Below are 18,257 nucleotides of genomic sequence, written 5' to 3' on the forward strand. Positions count from 1 at the left end.
CTGGGGTGGGAGCCATAGGGGGTGTCCTGTGAGCCTGCCTGGGGAGCTCAATGGGGGCCTGGGGGTGGAACCTGGCCAGCACCGTCAGCAAAAAGTCCCAAGGTGACATCAGTAACACACACCACAACCTGGGAGTCCCATGTGATGGCTGTGAGGGGGACCAGTGGCTGGGAACAGCCTGCACGTGGACCTCAGGGGGACAACAGGGTATCTGGGCCTGAGGGGAGGTCAGGGGCCCCAAGGCCCAAAGCTGGATGCTCCTGTTCCCCCCCCTCCACCCCCCCCCCCCGCCCCATCCCCTGGAACTCCCCTGGGGAAGTCCAGAGGCACAGGGCACACTCAACAGGCTCCAGAGAGGGATGGAACCTGCTGTGCCCAGACCGCGGCCGGGGTCGGGACCGTGGGAGCCCCGGGAGCAGGCCCGGGGTAGGTAGGTGAGGTCCCGGCACAAGGCCCCGTTGCCCTGGCAGTTTCCACTGCCCCTCACTACCGCCCGTGACACTGGCTCCCGTGGGAGGGGCTGAGGCCAGGTTGCCGGCCAGCCCGGGCCCCAGGACACTGGTCTGGGTGAGCCGGGCAGGAACGGCCAGAGAGGTCACACTGAGGGTATGTGGCCTCTGACATTTCTGAAGGGGGTTTGATGGACCTGCGTTGCTGAGCAGGAATGCGTGCCTGTCCCGGTGTTTCCTCGGAGCTGACCGCCCTCGGGGGTCTGGGCAGGCAGGAGGGCCCTGCCTGTGCTGGCGCAGGCCTGCTGGTGAGGCTGCCCCCACGTTGGTCCCCGGGGAGGGCTTTGGGGAGAAGGCAATCAGGGCCAGCATCTCATGTTCTCAGACCCCGAGGGTGTTGCAGTGAGCTTCTCGAGTTTCCACCAAGATTTATGTGAAAAGAAGTTACTTGTGGAACCAGAACAAGGTGTGACGGCAAAGCGGTGTTTTGGCGTCTGAAGCTCTAAAGAAAGTGGGAGGCCTTCCTTTGTTCTTTGATCACGGGTGTCCTGACCGAGGGGTGGGACGGGGGCACAGGAAACCTGTGCACGAGGACAGAGGACCGAGCCTGGGTGTGTCCGCAGGGCAGGGGACGGTGGGGCCCCTGGGGGGTGGAATCTTCTCGTTAAAGGGCTATAAACCCCGTTTAGTGCTCAAGTCCTACAGGCTTTCTACCTTCCACGCTCTTGGAATGTTACTTGCATCTCGCAAAAACAACATGAAGCCCCAGCAGGGTTTCCGGGGTGCTCTGGAGGTGGGGATACCACCTTCCTGGCTCCAGATTACGCCCTGCAGACGCTTCTTCGGCACCGCCTCCCACCGGGATCCGCCCGCAGGGTGGGGGCAGAGTGGGGCGGTACAGCCAGTCAGGTGGCAGTGGCCATCAGATTACCCTCCAGGGGGCATTGGAGGCTGTGGAGAGGACAGCGTTTTTAAGATACGGCCATTTGTCACTTAGAGCTACAAAATTATTTTGAAAGCTTTCCAAGCTACAGAAAAGTGCCACAGTCGATGGAGTGCTCACACCCCCGACAAGCCCGTGAGTCCTCTCCCTCCGTGGGCCCTTCCACCTGGCGACTCCTGCCTTCTTGTTCCCGTGTCCTCAGGTGACAGTGACGTGTTTGAGGAGTCAGGCCATTGTTTTGCAGGACTTGGAAAGCTTGCCCCTCCCTCCTCGAGAGGGACAGGTGTCCCCAGGGCAGGCCGCAGGGCTTCTGAGCAGGGAGCCGCCCAGAGGGGCCAGACTCAGGGTCACGGGGAGGAGCCTGGGGGTTCGGTGTGAGCCTGGGGCAGAGGGGCCAGACACAGGGTCCAGGCTGCCACTGTGGCACTGTCTGGGCGTCCACTGCCCCTGACTGCTCCCTCTTTCGGAGCCACAGCCTGAGGGCCAGACTTGGGGTCTGCAGGGCCCATCCTGGCCGTGGGTGGTCCCCTCAGACAGAATTCTCCCCGTCCCACCAGCCCCGAGGGTCCTGGTGCCACAGAGCGGTGAGGACTCCAGAAGTGGCCTCTCCCCTCCAGGGCTTCTGTCCCCCCTCTGCCCTCACATCGCACCCTGCCAGGGACGGCTCGCCACGCTTGTTCTGACCAAGTAACTTTGGCTTTAGGTAAAGGGGTCTCCCTCCCCTCCCCTGCTCCTGGAGCCTTTCTGGTTCTTTCTGCTCACCCCACTTCCTCCTCATTTCCCCTCCCCCTTGGCCCTCAGTCCCAGCAGCAGTGTGGGACATCTGCTCCCTTTTCCTCAGGACTGGCCCCAGGCCCCTGGGGTGTGCACCTGGGTGGGTGCCAGGCCCTCCCGGCCTCAAGGCGCTGACTTACTGCCCGAGGTGGTCCCGGGCCTCCCAGAGCTGGCCTCTTCCCTGGACCCAGGGCAGCCGACGCCCCTTCCCTCTCACACCCTCCTTGGTGGTTCCTGGACAGCGAGCTCCCGGGCCGCAAAGACGAGCTGAAATCTTGAGCCTGGAAAGTTGGAGGGTCAGCCACAGCCTCTGAAAAAGAAGGGAGGAGAGAGTCCTCTGCCAGTCCCCCAGCTCCCTGTGAGTGGCCCTTAACCTCTGGACCTCAGTTCCCTCACCCGTGAAGGTGTTGGCCCCACTAAAGAGCTCCTGTGGTCACCTGGCCCTGGCCGCAGACCACTAGGGTGGAAGGGGGCTGGCAGTCCCCTTGCCCTTGCAAGCTCCCCCCACCCCGGGACAATAACTTGAGTTTGGAGAGGCCTGGTCACTGACCTGCCCAGCACCTCCGGGCACGGTGCCTCTGTTCCCGCACCCCTACCCTTCAGCACCACACTCTAGTTTTGCTGAGCGATGCCTGCACCGTTCAGTGAAGCTGGCCCTTCTCTGAGAAGGACACCTGGAACCCGTCTATATTTTGGGTGGGTGGCCTTTTCCCCACCTTTCTGGCTGCTGCCCCGGGAAGGCAGCTGAAGCCACCCAATGCCTTCCACCCGACACTCAGACCTCTCTGGGGGACCCCTGTCTCTCCTTTGTGGGAGGCAGGGTGTGAGGACAGACAAGGTACAGTCCTGGTCCCCTGCTGGCCCAGGCCAGCTGCAGAAAGCTAGTGCTCACACTGGGTGGGGGGTGGGAGCTGGGGGAGGGAGGGGAGTCGGGCCACCCTACTGTCTTCTTTTTTCTGTCTTTCATTGGAAATGGATTTTCTGAATTTGTTTTTATATCGTTCGGTTGTTAATATGAAAAAAGGAAGAGAAAATGCAGAACTTTGTAATCCCCAGGACCTCCCAGCTGCCATTTTTTTAGGCCTATCGGAACATTCTCGCACATTTTTCAAACCTGATCAGACCACTCTGGTTAGCCTGTTATGGTGTGTATGGTGAAATAGTAGACGTGTTTTGGGGTGGGTCACTGCACCAGATGCCATAACTCACTTTCCTTTTGGTGGACGTTCTGTTCTCTACTTTTCCCGTGTCCTTTGTTAATGAGTGCACCAGGGGCTGGAAGATAGGGGGCCGGTGCTTCCCAGGGCTGTGCCTGGCCTTCCTTCCCTGGCTGCAGGGCCCAGATGAAGGCAAAGGAGGGCTCCCCAGGGTGGAGGCCGGGAAAGGCAAGGCCGGCGGTCCTCTGTGGGCCTGGACCTGTCTCAGAGCTTCGGTAACTTGTGTCTGGGTTCTGTCAGTCGAGGACTGAGCCCCAACAGCAGCCTCTGCCCCCCACCCTATGCCAGGCATGGCTCCTTAAGGTTGTGGGTGCTCCTGAGCCAGGCAGGGAGGAGGGAAGGTGGAGACCAGATCCGCGCACGGTGTGGTGAGCGGGTGGGGGGTAATGCTCTGTCCTCGAGGGGGCCAGACTGCGTGTGGGAGGACCTTGCGGGCGGAGGCCTCCAGGGAACGCGGTGGCCTGAAGGCTAGTGCGGGCAAGGGCCCCCTCCGGGCAGGGTGACAGAGCAGGAGCGGATTGTCACCCGCTGGGGGAGGCGCGACCCCGGGGGCGCGGGCCGTCCCCGAGCGCAGGCTGGGGGAGGGGACCTCTGCGGAAGGCGCCCCGCCCCGCTCCGCCCCGCCCCGCTGCGCGCAAACTTTTCCGGAGGCCTAGGGGGACGGCAGGTGAGGTCACGTGGCCAGGGGGCGGGGCGAGCCGGGCCGGGGGGCGGGGGCGGCCGGCGCGGACCCCGCCCCTGCTCCCAAGTCCCGCGGCGCGTCGGCGGAGCGCGGGCCGGAGCGCGGGCCCGAGCCGGAGTCGGAACGCCATGCCCACCAACTTCACCGTGGTGCCCGTGGAGGCGCGGGCGGACGGCTGCCAGGACGCAGCGGCCCAGGGGACCGAGGGGACCGAGGCGCCGGGGCCCCCCGAGGGCGAGCCCGACTGCCAGAGCCCGGGTGAGCGCGGCCGCACCTGCCCGCGGGACAAAGGCGGAGCCGGGCTGCGCGGGGCCCGGGGGCGGCCGGGAGGAGAGGCAGCCCCGGAGGGGGCGGAGGGCGAGCCGGGAGGGGCCGGGAGCGGGGACGCGGGGAGGCCGGCCTCCTCGAGGAAGGGGTGCGGGGCTTCCTTCCACCCACTCTCCCCAACTCCTTCCCTTGGAGGCTCCCCCTCCCCACGGTCCCTCTCTCCCCCTGATCTCACCCCCTTACCCCCCCACCCCTGTCCCCGCACCCCCACTGCCTGCAGAGCCCCCTCGCCAAGCCTGTCCCCGGGGCTCAGGGCCCCTGCTGCGCCTATGCTCCCAGGGACTGTGGGCTCCGCTTTGCTGCCCCCTGCGTGTCCCAGCCCCACGGGGACACAGGAAGCACCTTCTTTCTCGCACTCTCGGTGGGACGGGAGGAGGTATGGGACGCCCAGTGTAGCTATGGAAACGGGGAGGGGCCTCGCCCTGCCTGAGAACCCCCAGCCCCGGGTCCCGCAGTCTGGGTAGGGCCGCGGGGTTGGGGCGGCCCCAGTGCCTTCCTGCTTCCTTTCTGTTGCCTTTGCTCTGCCCTTGCGCGCTGGGGCAAAGGGCTCCGGCCAGATAAGCCCCGGCTGGGAGCCCAGCTTTGGGCGCCGCCTCGCCTGGCCGCCGACAAACCCGCTCTCTGGGGTCGTGGGCAGGAAGGCCGGCAGGTTCCCACGGGCTGGGGGAGGGGCCGCCCCATCCTGCAGAGCCTGGCGCTGGCCGGCGAGGGTCCTCCTCACCCTCTTTGTTTCCGGAATCAGGAGACGTCTAGCGCTTTCACTTTCTCTGGGGGGGGGGGGGGATCCCCGATCCCCGATCCCCCAGGCCTGCTCCCTCTGTCCTGCAGTCTTCAGACCCCGGGTTCTCTGTGGCTGATGAACGGGTCACCCTCAGTAGCTGCCCTCTAGAATTGGGGGTCGTCAGAGGACAGCCCACAGCCCCAGGTCTCACTCCTCTGCGGTTGGGCAGAGGCTCCCTGCTCCAGGGGTTAAGGAAAGAGGGCCTCAGACCGCTGGGGGCCCTCTACCCTGGCTGGTTAGGTCAGGCATCTCCTGAGAGCAACCAGTGTCAGGTGCCCCGGGGAAGGCGCTGTCCTCATTGGGCTGTCCCTCCGTGTCCTTGTCTGCCTGCGGGGGTCTGGGGCTGGTCACCGCCCCTGCCCGGCTCGAGGGCTTGAAAGCGGGTGGCCTGTGAAGGCAGTCTGGGTGCCCGGCCCTCCGTGGTTCTGAGGGTGCTCCTGCGTGGTCTTCCTGGGTGCACTGTGTTACAGCGGCCACATCAAGTGCATCGTGTTCCCAGAGGAGCCTCTCCTGCCTCGCCTGGGTGTCCTGCTTCCCGTCGGCCGGCCCCTTCTCCGGCGGATTGAGACTTGGAGTGCATCTTGTTTTGAAGTTGGGGTGATTTTCTTCCTGCCCATTTCCTCCTGCCCGAGGGCCCGAGGGCTGGGCACTGCCGCTGCCCGGAGAGCTGGGCCTCTTGCCCAGCCGGGCTGGTGGGGGGCCGGGGGCCGAGCCCCCGTCCACCGTCTCATCCTCTGACCCCTTCAGTTCTGTCCCGGGCTCCTCAGGAACCTCACTGCCTGTGGGAGCTGAGTGTCGGGAGCTCAGGCAGATGCCAGGCGTGGGCCGCGTGCTTGCCTGGTGACGAAGCCTCGGTCCCCAGGCCGTGCTCTCGCTCAGCTGAGCCAGCACAGAAGTCAGCTGGGTCTTTGAGTTTTGTGTTCTCCGTTCTTCATCTTCCCTCAGGAAGAGACAGGGTGGAGCCCCCTGCGTGGTCACTGTGCTCGGGGAGGGGCCTCTGCTAGGCTGGACTCCGATGTCGCACGTGAGCTTTCAGAGCCCATTTGGTGCTCAGGGTGCCGTGTGACTGGCACTGTGTCGTGTGGCCAGCGTGACGGTCACTCTAGTGGAGGAAAAGTCCTTAGCGAGCTGGGAAGGCCCGGCAGGAGCCTCTCCTGAAGGCTGAGATCCCCGCCAGTGGCCAAGCCTGGCTCCATCACAGGACCGCTGGTGCTTCTGACTGGCCAATCCCCTGGGGAATCTCCTGGCTTTCTGGGTGGGCCTCCTGGTGGTGGCGGCGAAGCAACACTGAGGGGGCCCTTCTGGGGTGTTTTTGGAAGCCCGGAGCTGTCTGGAAATAGGGGGCCTGAGACTCCAGCTGGGGGTCAGGGGGCAGGGTGTGCTGAGAGCGGGTGGGAGTCAGGGAGGAGTACTGCTCTGCTCATAGGCCCACCTGGCCTGGCAGAGCTCGGCGGGACTGTCGGGTGCTCCCTGCGTCGGCTGCGGTCCTGAGCTGGACGGAGCCTTTACGCCATCGGCCTGCCGCAGCTCCACGCACACCAGGCAGATGCGTTGTGAAGCTGGGTCCTATCTTGTGGCCGTGGAGGCCCCCACTGCTGCCGGCCTTCAGCATGGAGGCTGGAGGACGCCAGCGCTGACCTTAGCTGCCCCGCTGGCGGGCCTGTGGCTGGTGCTTTAGAGCCAGGAAGACATGGCCCTTCACCCGGGTGGTGCTTAATGCAGGCCTGGGCACGGGGAGGCCAGGGTCCGCACCGGCTTCTGCCGTGAACCCTCCTTGCCTCCCTCCCTGCTTCCGGGGAGGTAGGGGCGTGTTCTGGATGACAGCTTTGTCTTGCCTGGGGGGCGGGGGTGGGGAGCCGTGACTTCTTGAGGACCTTTAACGTCCTGCATTTTCTTGTGATTGGAGATCCCAGGCGGAAAGGATGGGTTAGTTCCGTCCTTCGGTGTTGTGTTTCTTGGTGGAAGTATCTTCCGGGAGGGAGGTGGTGGGGAGTGCGGATGCTTCTTTCCTGACTTCCAAGTGTGGGGTTTTTAGGGACTTCTGGGAACCTTCCTGAGTGTTGGGCCTGGGTGGAGCCCCCTCCAGGCCCTGTGGGGGCTCTGGAGCTGGCAGGTGTGCAAGTGAGGCATGGCCGCAGGCCCTGGGCCCCCACGGAGGTCAGTGGGCTCAGCCCTTGGAGGGTTGACCCGGCCGGTAGCCCTATGTCCCCGTCCCTGGCTGAGACTCCTGTTCCTCACTCCCCAGGGCTCTGACCCCAGCCTCGTCCTCACCCCGTCACTGTTCCCCTTTTTGGATTCCTGTTTGTGACTTCTGCTCTGCAGCTCAGCTCCTGGGGGCACCCAAGGGTCTCCTCCCGGCCCTCTGAAGGGGGCTCTGCTTCCCTGGGCGCGGCAGCCAGGGCAGCGGGCAGCGCTCCGAAGCCACGGCCCTGGACCTCAAGCGACTTCTCTCTCGACGCCGCGGGTGGCTGCTGCCCGGGGTGGGGGGGGTCGCCGCTGCCGGAGTGGTCGAGCTCGCCTGGGGTGGGGGCAAGGGTTCAGTGAGCTGTGTGGTTCTGGAGAGCGGCCAGGACGGCGCCTTCCGGGTTCGGTTCTGCTGGGCGAGGACACGGGGTTTCAGGAAGGGAGGGAGGCGGCCCGCCGTCCCGTTGGCAGAGAGTCCGTGGCTGGCGCAAGCTCCCAGCACCGTCTTGGAAACTGCTATCAGCGGTCATTGTGTCTCATTGTGTCGTTTAGGGAGATGTCGTGATACTAGACGGCGGGTGGGGGAAGGGGCTACCACACGTGCGTGTGTGCCCAGAGTCGGTTTCCGGTGGGAAAGCGGCAAGGTGGAAGCACGCGTGGGGCGTGTTCCCATGTCTCTGTGCGCCTGTTGGGCTCCCAGACGGTCTTCCTGGGGGAGGCCCTTGGCTCGACTAGGTCCCCTGCTGGGCTCGTGTGTGTGCACACGTGGGCTGTGTATCCGTGTGCATGTGTGTGCACGCATGTGGGCTGTGTGTGCACGCACGGGGAGGCAGGCACAGGGGCTTGGTGGTCACGTGGTGTTGGGGTGTCAGGGCATCTGTTCTTGCCCTCTCAGCCCAGTGACGTGGCTGGAGGTGTCATTCAGGGGGTGTCTGTTGCCACCCGGGCTGAGGAAGTGGTGGTGAGACACGTCTGTGCCTCTGATGTGAGATCTGTTCCCGTGACCGTTATGAGGAAACGTGCCACATAGATCCCTGAGTGTGTTGTTCTAGAAAGTTCCCTAGACATTCTCAGTGTGATGCTGCTATGCTGGGATGGGTGTCTGAGCTGTGGGCACCATTGGCCGTGGTAGCTGCTTGTGGGGGGGTGGCTGCCGTGAGTTTGGCACGAGGGGCACCTGTGAGGGTCTGCCTCTCGTGGCCGCTCCCCGAGGGGCTGCGCAGTTACAGGGCCCGCAGGGCAGTTCTGTGAAGACTGGAGCGTCCACCACGGCTGGTGTCCATTGTGGCCTTGGGTGCGTCAGTGTTCAGATCAGCGTGTGTCCTGCTCCTGGGGACGTGGAGGCTGCGGGGCCAGCACATGATTTGAGGTGCGTTGGGGACGGTGGAGTGCCCTGTGGTGCTGGGTGTCAGCATGGCCTCGTGGAAGGGGACGCTTGGGTGCCGGGATGGTGGTGCCAGGGGGAGAGTGGCCAGGGGGCAGGCTAGGCCTCTCCATGCAGAGACCGGCCTGTTCTGGTTCTGATGTCCCTGGCTGTGTGGCTGTCGTGACTGGGGGGCGGGGGGGGGCATCTCTGAGCTGTAGCCTCCCCGTGGGGGTGGGGGAGTCCTGGTGAACCCCCGACCCAGTCACCGTTCGCAAGGTGGGCTGTGGCTGACCCCACAGACGGACCCTCTGCTCACTTGGCCTTCCCTGGTGACGCGGGCACTTGGGTCTGTGGCCGTGCCCGTATCCGTGTGCTGGACCAGCAGGGGTCAGGTGGCCCCCCTGGAATGCCGCCCTCCCCCGGGTGTGTGTGAAAAGTAGTGGCCTCTGGGGTGAGCCTGGCCCCAGACAGGGAGGCGCGATGAGTCAGAGTTTGAAGCCATGGGACACTGAGATGACCCAGGGGAATTCCGTGGATGGGCTGGCCGGCGTGGAGCCTTGCTGCCCAGTGCAGGGGGTGGTGGCCGGGGAGGGGGGGTGCGTGGGGTATGTGGGCTCTGCACGGACTGGGAGTCCGGCCTCTCGTGCCTGTGAGCAGGAAGGAGCCGACTCTGGCGGCCGCGGGGCTTGGATGTGGAGGGGCCGCTGTGCTGGGTGTCCTTGGACACCGTCACCTGCCTCTCTCTGCTGGGGGTGCTCCGTGGGGCCTGTGCGTTGTTGGTGTTGTGGGCACGGTCGGAGATTGTGGGGCCCCCTACTCACCTTGCTGAGGGGCTGGGGGCCACGGGGCATTGCCCACCCTCAGAGGTTAAGGCTCAAGTGAGTTTTGGGGTATTTCTTTCAAGGAAATGGCCTCAAGTGTTCCCTGCTTACCCTGTGTCCCTGGGGGGGTGTGGATAGAGTTCTCGGGGCGTTAGGTGCCCCACAGGGGCGGCCGGAGTGGGCCCGAGGTTCTCGTGCTCGGTGGGATCCTGCGGGTGAGTGGCGGGGGGGGACTGCCCACCGCAGAACCCTCTCTCAGGGCGCATGACTGGGTGACCCCTGGGCGGGCCCGGGCTCCTGCGTCGGAGGACCGGTGACCTTGGGCCAGGAACACCTTCCCAGGGCTGCTGTCCGTGGGGGCCGCCGCAGAAGGCCGTTCCTCATCCCTGCACAGCTGGGGCAGCTGGCGTTCGGTTGATTGTGATGGTGGGGACCCTGGCCCAGGGTCTGCCGCTGTCACCCACAGTGGGGTGTGCGTTTTGCGAGCCGGGTCGGGCGCCGCAGCCGTGAGCCCGCAGGGCAGAGCGTGTTGTTAGGTGTTACCCCCGCCCAAGGGCAGGCGCGCTGGCTGGGCGCCCCCTGCGGTGTGTCGCCATAGCCAACAGCTGTGCCGGGCAGGCGGGCGTCTCCAGCTCTGCCCTCGGCGGGGCCAGAGGAAGGCCCGCTGCCCGGGGGGGGGGGGGGGGGGGGGGGGGGGGGGGGGGGGGGGGGGGGGGGGAGCCTTGGACGAGGACCCAGCAGGCCTGCGGAGTTGTGGCACCCGGGAGCACATGAGCCCGTCTCCCCGGCGGTGGGAGTTTGGGCCTTGGTGGTCGGGGCAGCTAGGTGTGGGCACCTGCTGGGGACAGACCCGCGCAGGCCTGGGCTCCCTTCTGGGGGGCTCTAGGGCAGTGCTGTTGGCGGAGACGGCACAGAGACTTAACGTCTGTCTCTCCTTTTGTGAAAAGGAGGGAAACTCCCTGTTCGGAGCAGAGGCCTGGTTTGTGCAGATAAGCTCAGCAGCTCCAGCAGGACTAGGGCCGGACAAAGTGAGGTGCCCCGGCCAGCTGTGCTCTTTGCACCCCGGCTCCCTTGTCCGTGGCTGTTGGCATCATGTGGGTCCTCGAACCTCTTGCCAGGAGCCCCGGTGAGCAGGCCTCAACCAGGTGTCCGAGGGGGGACAGGGTGAGTGGCTCCCGTGTCCTGGGGGGAGGTGGACAGGGTGAGTGGGCCCCACCAGGTGACCCCCGTGTCCTGGGGGATCACAGGGTGAGTGGGCCCCACCAGGTGGCCCCCGTGTCCCTGGGTGGGGGCGGTGGTCCGCCAGGCTGCTTCCCTGGTGGAGGGCTGAGGTGTCCGTGCAGGTCTTGGCCGGGTCTCCCGCTCCTGTGTCTCTGGCCCCGTTGTGCCTTGGGCGGGTTTGCTGTCTTGCGGTTTCTTCTGGAGGGACAGGTGGGGGAGGAGGCGGAGGTGCCGCCCTGAGTCCTGTGTGGTCTGGGGTGGTATGGGGGCGGCCGCGGAATCACGCCGGGGTTGGGGGGAGCTTGCCGACACCTCGGCAGAGAGGGAGCGGCTACCGGGACTCAGTGCCGGGCCGCTGGGCCCGTGTCCGTTCGGGGGGTGGGGGGACGCGTGCAGGTGGCGTGAGCAGCGGCTTCCTGCAGGGTGCTGGCAGCAGCCACCCCTGCGTCCCCATTTGTGCTGGCCTCTGCTCCCGGAGTGCCACGGGGCCTGCAGGAGAGCATCTCGTGCCTCAGTTTCCCTGTCCAGGAGCCGGCCTGTCGCAGGGGTGGCCGTGATCTCTCGGCTGGGTCGTCGGCCGGTTCCCAGGGAGGCTCCGCAGTCACTGGGGAGGGATCGAGTTGGGCCGAAACCAGAGGAGTGGCCGCGGGTCAGTCTTGGGTTTCCTCCTCCTTGAGCCGCAGGGTCTCCGTCACCGCCAGACGGGAGCCTGTGTCCGTAACAGGAGCCGCCCCAGGAGGCGGCTGAGGGCCCGGTGCCCCTGGCGGAATCTCCCCACCCCCTCCTTGGGCCTGGTCGCCAACTGCAGATCCTGACGTGGAGGAGGTCGCGGGAGAGGGCAGACCAGAGTGGGCAAACAGCCAAGTGACCGATGGGAGTGGGGGTCCGTCATTCCTTGTGCGGGGTGGGGGCGGGGGGGAGGCATGCCCCTTCGGGAAAGGCCGTGAGGCCGTCAGAGGTGTGGTCCCCAGAGACGTGTGGGAGTGCGTGTGCCCGGGCGCGTCTGTGCCGTTCGTCTGTCAGTGCGTGTGATCGTGCACGTGTGTGGTCTGTATCTGTGCACACGAGTGTGCCCGCGTGCCGTGCCTGTGCCAGCGCCTGTGACTGTGCACACGGGTGGTCTGTGTGTCCTGGAATTTTCCGGGCACTCCTCCCTCTTTGCAGTTTTTCTTCATTGGCGCCTCCTGGTAGCCAAGTGTCCCCTGGGATGTTCCCTCTTTTGGGGCAGTGAGTGTGGGATCTGAAGAAAACGTCCCAGAGGCGGAGTCTTCGCCTGGTCTCTGGGGTGGCGGCAGCGAGTTGCTGTGGTGGCCTGGTGGCCGTGGTCGGGCTGGGAGGGGGCTGCGCTCCTCCAGCGTCTGAAGCCGACCTTCTCCCAGAGGTCCCCGAGGTGGTTCCCCAGGGAGCCTCCCCCCTTTTGGAAGCGTGGGCAAGCGGGAGATGGGGGGAGCCTGGGGGGCTTTGTCCCCGAGGCCACACTGCCCCTCCGACCATGAGGCTGCTCATGGGGGTCAGCTGCTTTTGGGTCACACCTGGTGTCACATGGGTGCTGGGGTCAGGATGCGTCTGATGCTTTGGAAGTGAGGGCTCCGTCCTTGCCGGGAGGCCTCTGGGAGCCATAGGCAGGCCCCCCTGCCACTCCTCTGTGGTGCCGGGCTCCAGGAGGCCAGCCAGATGCACACGGAGGTCACTCATATGGTGCACCCGGCGTTAGGCAGATCGTGCCTCCGTCCTGTGTCAGAGACCCCAGACTGGAGCAGAAGTGTGACACTGGCCTTAAATAAAGGGATTTGTTTTTGGTGGGCGCATTGGGCGCGGGGTGAAGGAAACAGGTGAAACGGGGTGAAGGAAACAGGTGAAACGTACTATCGTGAGCTAGTCCGTGTGGAACTCGGGGAGGAGTGTCTCAGGCCTCTGTCCCTCCCCCGCGACCCCAGCGGTGGCCCTGCAGGCCCGGGTGGGCGGGCTCAGCGGACACCTGAGGGGGCCCTTGGCTGGGCCGGGGCCGGGCGGGCAGGAAGGGCGTCCGCTTTCCCGTCGGCTTCCCTGTGGGGCACACGCGTCCCTGAGACGGCCCTTCCTTCCGCTTTCCTGGGGACCTGGGGCGGGAAAGGCTGGCGCATGGTCCCGGGATAGGATGCCGTGCATGGTGCGAGCAGGCGTCTGGGGCGGCGGGCGGTGGGGGGTAGTTGTCACGCTTCTTGCCCTCATTCTGTTTCCTCTAGTTTCGACGCGAGAGTGTTTCTGTTTTAGCCAGAAATGTGCCGTGAAAACCGCGGGGACTGTGACCTGAGCCTGGCAGTGTTTGCTGGCTGGACACAGAACTCACCCTCCAGCCCAGGAGGAGCCTGCTGGCCGGGGTTCCGGAATCCAGGTTGCAGCGCTGGTCCTGGATGTGATGCGTGGAGGGCAGGGGGCAAGGCCCAGGGGTCAGGAATCCGCTGTTAGGGGCTGTGGAGCCGAGAAACACCTCATTCCGGCTGTAACGGGGTTTCAGAGAGGTCCTGGCCACGGGCCGTGCTCCGGGCTCTGGCACCGGATGCACCAGGGGGTCACTGGGGGGGACTCCATCCTGCTGGAGGTGCCCTGCATGTCTGGGGCCCAGCACAAGCGGAGCAGAGCCTGCATTTGGGGGCAGGAGGGGGGTGGCCGCCGACCCTCCCAAGTCGGTCTGTGCCCCTTTCTTGGGAGCGGTTCACGGAGAGACACTGGTAAATCCTGGATGCAAACCTGGAGGCGGAGGGAGGTGGGGAGTGATGTGAGGCTCACTCAGGAGGAGGAGACCAAACCAGGGGACGGCTGCTGATGGACGCTGTAACCCGAGAAGGGACAGGGATGGGGGGGGGGGGGGGGGGGGGGGCTTCTGGCCCTCAGGGCTGCAGGAGGACACTGTTGTCAGCAGCAACTGGGGCTCTGGGCTCCGGTTGGTAGCAGACTACCGGGGTCTGGGCTCTGGACTCCTGGTCGGTGGCTGGCCTCCCTGCCTCCTTGAGCCCCTGCCTCCCTGTCCCGGGGCATCCCTGCCCTGCCTGCTGCATTTGCACACACTTCTCTCAGGGACAAGGGAGCCAGGGCTGTGCAGCGCGCCTGGAGTCTGGAGAGTAACCAGCTTCAGGCTTGGGGGAGGGAGGCGCTGTCTGCCAGGATGACCTTGCCCCTGGTCACATCCGATCTTCCCTGACCAGGGGTTGAGATTGCATTTAGCGGAGTCAGAACTGGTGTGTGGGGGGTGGGGGGAGGAGTTGCCTCCAGGACTGCGGGGCGAGCTCTGTACCCTAACGGGGGCAATTATGGGGGCCTCAGGAGGACGAGGCAGAGTCCCTGTCTGGATGTGTGTCCAGCACTGCGGGGGCAGGGGGCAGCTTTCACAGAAAAGCTGAACATTTTGTTGAACGTTTTGTGTTAAGAACACAGTTGTGTTGTGTTGTGAACAAAGCGTGTTGAACATTTTGTGTTAGGATCGCGGGGTGAGGTGTGGCTTCATCTGAAGTAGCCTGCACAGGAGGGGACGAGGACAGCGCTGCTGGCCAGGGCCTCGCACCCCACGCCCACCTGTGCTCCTTCCAGGTTCCAGTTACTTCCTCAGACCTTGGGCCCCAGACCGGCAGCCGCCAGCCGTCCGGTCCGCTCCTGGGCGAGCGCGTCCGTGGTCTCTGGGTCCCGGGCCAGGGTTGGGCCTGCTCACCGTTCGTGTGTCCCATGGAGCAGGTGCAGGTGTTTGCGGTCGCTGAGGCTGTCAGGCTGCAGAGAGCAGTGATCCCCGAAGCACTGGTTTCCGCAGACGTCTCTGGGCTGGCAGGCTGGGTGGGGGGCTTTAAACAGGCTGATCCTATGTGCCGTGAGGCGGGGCAGGGGCAGGGACTGCCGGGCAAGCTGGGAGCGGGTCAGGGTGGGTGGGAGGCAGGACGGCCACCTCCCTGCTTGGCGGCCTCCCTGAGGATCACACACGGCTGTGCGCGGAGAGCCCCCTGCTGGGCTCTCTGCAGCCTGTGGCCTGGCCACCTGCTTTTGTCAGTAAAGTTTTATTGGCACGTGGCCCTGCTGCTTGTTCACACCTTGTCTTTGGTGCACCAGGTGCTTGTGACGGCACTGTGGCCTTTTACAGAGCAAGCTTGCCGGACCCGTGGTCTAGGACCTTGCTTGCCCCCCTTGCTGTCTGTCCTGGCATCAGCACGCTTGAAGGATCTGGGTCAGGAGGCTCGTAGAATGCCACAGAATTTGTGCGTGGCCATTTGCTTGGGGTGGTTTTCAGGAGAAACGCTTTGAGGCAGGAGTGCCACGGGGCGTCCTGTCACTGTGTGGCTCGCGTGGCCCCAGACGACCCTGGTACTGGGCACCTCCCCTTTGTACTGACGATACAGGGATCTCTCCTCTGTCTTTCACCCAGGGGGTTCAGGGTCTCAGATTTTTGCCTGAATTTCTTCGCACACTGGTTACGAGTGGTGGTCTGAGTGAGGCCTGTGTGCCAGCGTGTGTGAATGGTGCCTGCCCGTATGTGTGTCTTCCGGGCCTCAATTCTGAAATTTTCCGTCTGTTGTTTCTTCGAGATAAAACTTGCTTCTTTATGTACGAGTGAGCCCTACACCGTGGGAGTTTCTCTGGCTTTGCTTTTTAACATTTGTTTGTTTTTGAGAGCACACGCGAGCATGCGGGGGAGGGGCAGAGAGAGAGGGGGACCCAGAATCCAAAGCAGGCTCCGGGCTCCGAGCGGTAGGCACAGAGCCCGACGCGGGGCTCGAACTCACAGACTGTGAGATCATGACCTGAGCCGAAGTCAGATGTTCAACCGACTGAGCCACCCAGGCGCCCTGCTTGATATATTTTTTTAAAAGCTCTCACTGTAGAGTTTGTAGAAGCTGTGAGGCCGTGGAGAGTCTCTGGGGACCCGTTTCTGTCCCCTCTGCTGCTCCGTCTTCTGAGCCGCTGTGGGAGACGCCTCTCCTGGTAACAGGCACTTTCTCCCTGTTGCGGCTCTTCCTCTGGTTTCACCAGTCGGCCCGGCAGTGTCCTTTATCAGAGGACGTAGGCCACGTGCTGCTCTCCACTGCCCCGTCTCTGTGCTGTCCCTGTTTCCGGAACATTCCACGCCTGTCTTGGCCCTCTGTGGTGTTGCATCCCTGAGGGGCCGCTTCTGTGCTTGTCTGGCGTTGTCTCAGGCTTTCCGGTGAAGTCACCAGTCACGAGTGTTCTCCCTGGGTGTCGGCTGGCTTGTGACCCTGGTGTTAACCTTGACCTTGGTTAGGTCAGCGGGTCGGGTTCTCCCCCAGGGCGTGCTTGCCTTGTGATGCGGAGCAGGTCTGGCGCAAGCCGCCACTGCAGCCATCGTTCCCGCGGGGGCTTTCCCGTCCCCATCCCTCCCTGTGGCTTAGCGGGCGATGCAGCCTGGCAGGTGCTTGTGCCGTCCCCCGTTGTTCACCCGCGTGTGGACTTGGTACATGTACTGTGACCTTGGACACAGATTGTTTTGGGGGTGGCCAGCGGGAGCCCCGTGCTGGTACTCTGTCCCTTCGATGATGTGCTGGGGTGTCCTCGGCCGACAGGGGGGACAGGCAGGTGTAACGGTCACAGGTGAAGAGCCCACACCCTGCACACCTGCCCCAGCGGCCTGGGTGTGTGCCGTGCGCTCACAGACACACGGGCCGGGTCTGGAAGCGCTCACCCAGGTCTCTGGAAAGGGGGCCCCGCTGAGGCTTTGGTCTCCTTAGCTCTCCGGGGTCTGTAGTGCAGGACTCGGTCTGCGCTCAGGGCACTCGGGCCGCTTCTTTGAGCCCCGCTGGGGTGAGTGTGGAGAATGGCATTCGGTGGAATGCGCTCGCTTGTGTTCTGTTTGCTGTTTTGTCCATCTTTGTTTCTGCCTTTTCTTTCTCTAAGTGTGAGACACGGGTGTGGTTTCAGAGGCCACGCGAGGAGGCTGGCTGGTGAGAGCACGAGGTTAAGGTCCGGAAGAAGCTGTGGGGTGCAGACCTCGGACCGGCTGGGGCGAATGGTGGGTTGTGGAGGTGGGAGGGCCGGGTCTGCCCGCTCGGGCTCCAGGTGCCGTGGGCGGGGACCCCTCGGGGTCTGCCTGGGCTGAGGGGTTCTCTGCCGTGCCCAGTGTGGTGGCCCACCATCGCTGCCCCTCGTCACCTTGAGCCGCCACGGGGACAGACTGGTGGACACCTCCCACCCCTGAGTGTCTGGGGAGGATGGTGACCCTCCTGTCCTTTGGGGATTCTGTCAGAAAGTTGGACCGTGGTGGGGTCACCCCACAGGGCCCGCTGTGAGTCTCACTCGGTGCCCTGGGGTCTGAGAAAGCTGGTTTTGGAGACTTTCCTGGGGTCCTTGCTCTGGGGAGCCTTCCTGCGTGGCGGGTCGTAGGTCAGGACACCAGATGGTGTGGCAGGGGGCTTGGGGCTTATTCCTGAGCAGAAGGCTGCCCCAGAGTCCTCTCCCCGGACCCCGGCAGGTAGTGCCACCACTGCCTGGCATCCCAGCACCCGCGGGTGAGCGCCACGTGCCCTTCCCAGGGGCTAAAACCCTGTCTGTGGTAGACACATTCTGTTCTGTGCTTTTCTCCTGACGTCCGTGAGTGCTGTTCTGTGTGCCCAGGATCTTAAACTTGGGCACACCTTCATCGTGGGCTGAGCTGTCTTGAAAACCACGTGCCCGCCGATGGGCTATGCGGTCGCCGAGCAGTCTTTTTATTCTGACTTTTTTGTAAGAAGCACTGCGGGTCTTGGTCTGGGGCCATCTGGTTATCGCAGGGTTTGCAGACGTGGCTGTGCCCGCCTGGACCCGCCCCTGCGAGCCACACTCCCAGGGTGCGGTGAAGTCGGGGCGTCGCTTTGCCCTGAACACATTACTCGTGAGGTTGATGGGTTTCACGTGGGTTGGGCGTATACGCTCTTCTTGAAGCCTGTTGTGACCCTGGAGAAATAGGTGGGGGGCGGGAGCCATCTCTCACTTACTGGTCGAGGGCCTGGCTGTGACCCCGCCTGCATGGAGGTCGCCCTTGTCCTTCCTTTCTGATGCCATCCATGGCACAGGGTGGCGGCCGTGCCGAGTGTAGGCTCTTGGCAGAGGGCTGGGGGATGCAGGGTCCGGGGGGGGGGGGGGGGCACCGTGCCTGTGGGCGGGGCACCAGGTGGCAGGGCCATGACCCCGGCTTCAGGAGCAGATGGTCAGGGGTCGCCAGCCGCTGTGCAGCGGGGAAGGCGCTCCTTTGGCGCCTGCTCCTTCTGCAGACCCTGTGGGCAGCCGTCTGGCACCAGGAGACACTGCCGCGGCCTGTGTGCGGGCGGCTGACCACCTCCAGCCTTGTGGGTGGAGCTGAGGCACCCTGGCCTGCCCTGGGCCTTCGTGTGGGCACCGAGACCACAAGGTGCAGCTCCCCCAAGGCACGCGGACCGTCTCCCCGTGGTCAGCCTGCTGCCTGGGAAACGGGACTGTCCTGTCCTGTTGCGGGGGGCGGGGGGGTCCTGGATGCAGTGTATGGCCCCCCTTCCCCGGCATG

General features: G+C 64.6%; 1 protein-coding gene across 5 annotated transcripts in view; it reads left to right on the plus strand.

Moving 5' to 3' along the window:
• The window catches only part of SLC12A7 (solute carrier family 12 member 7), a 69,789-nt gene that overhangs the window by 25,737 nt on the left and 25,795 nt on the right, over window positions 1–18,257 (plus strand). The window contains exon 1 of one of the 5 annotated variants that reach the window (XM_043601755.1): window positions 4,080–4,323. The exons of 2 other annotated variants lie outside the window; for them this stretch is intronic. In XM_043601755.1, the coding sequence (XP_043457690.1) occupies window positions 4,194–4,323 (130 nt within the window). In that variant the 5' untranslated portion in view covers window positions 4,080–4,193. Of the gene's footprint in view, window positions 1–4,079; window positions 4,324–8,527; window positions 8,727–18,257 lie in introns of those variants that run through there. 2 more of the 5 variants (XM_043601752.1, XM_043601760.1) reach the window with 2 other exon arrangements.

The sequence above is a fragment of the Prionailurus bengalensis genome, chromosome A1, assembly GCF_016509475.1.
Source record: "Prionailurus bengalensis isolate Pbe53 chromosome A1, Fcat_Pben_1.1_paternal_pri, whole genome shotgun sequence".
Lineage (NCBI taxonomy): Eukaryota > Metazoa > Chordata > Mammalia > Carnivora > Felidae > Prionailurus > Prionailurus bengalensis.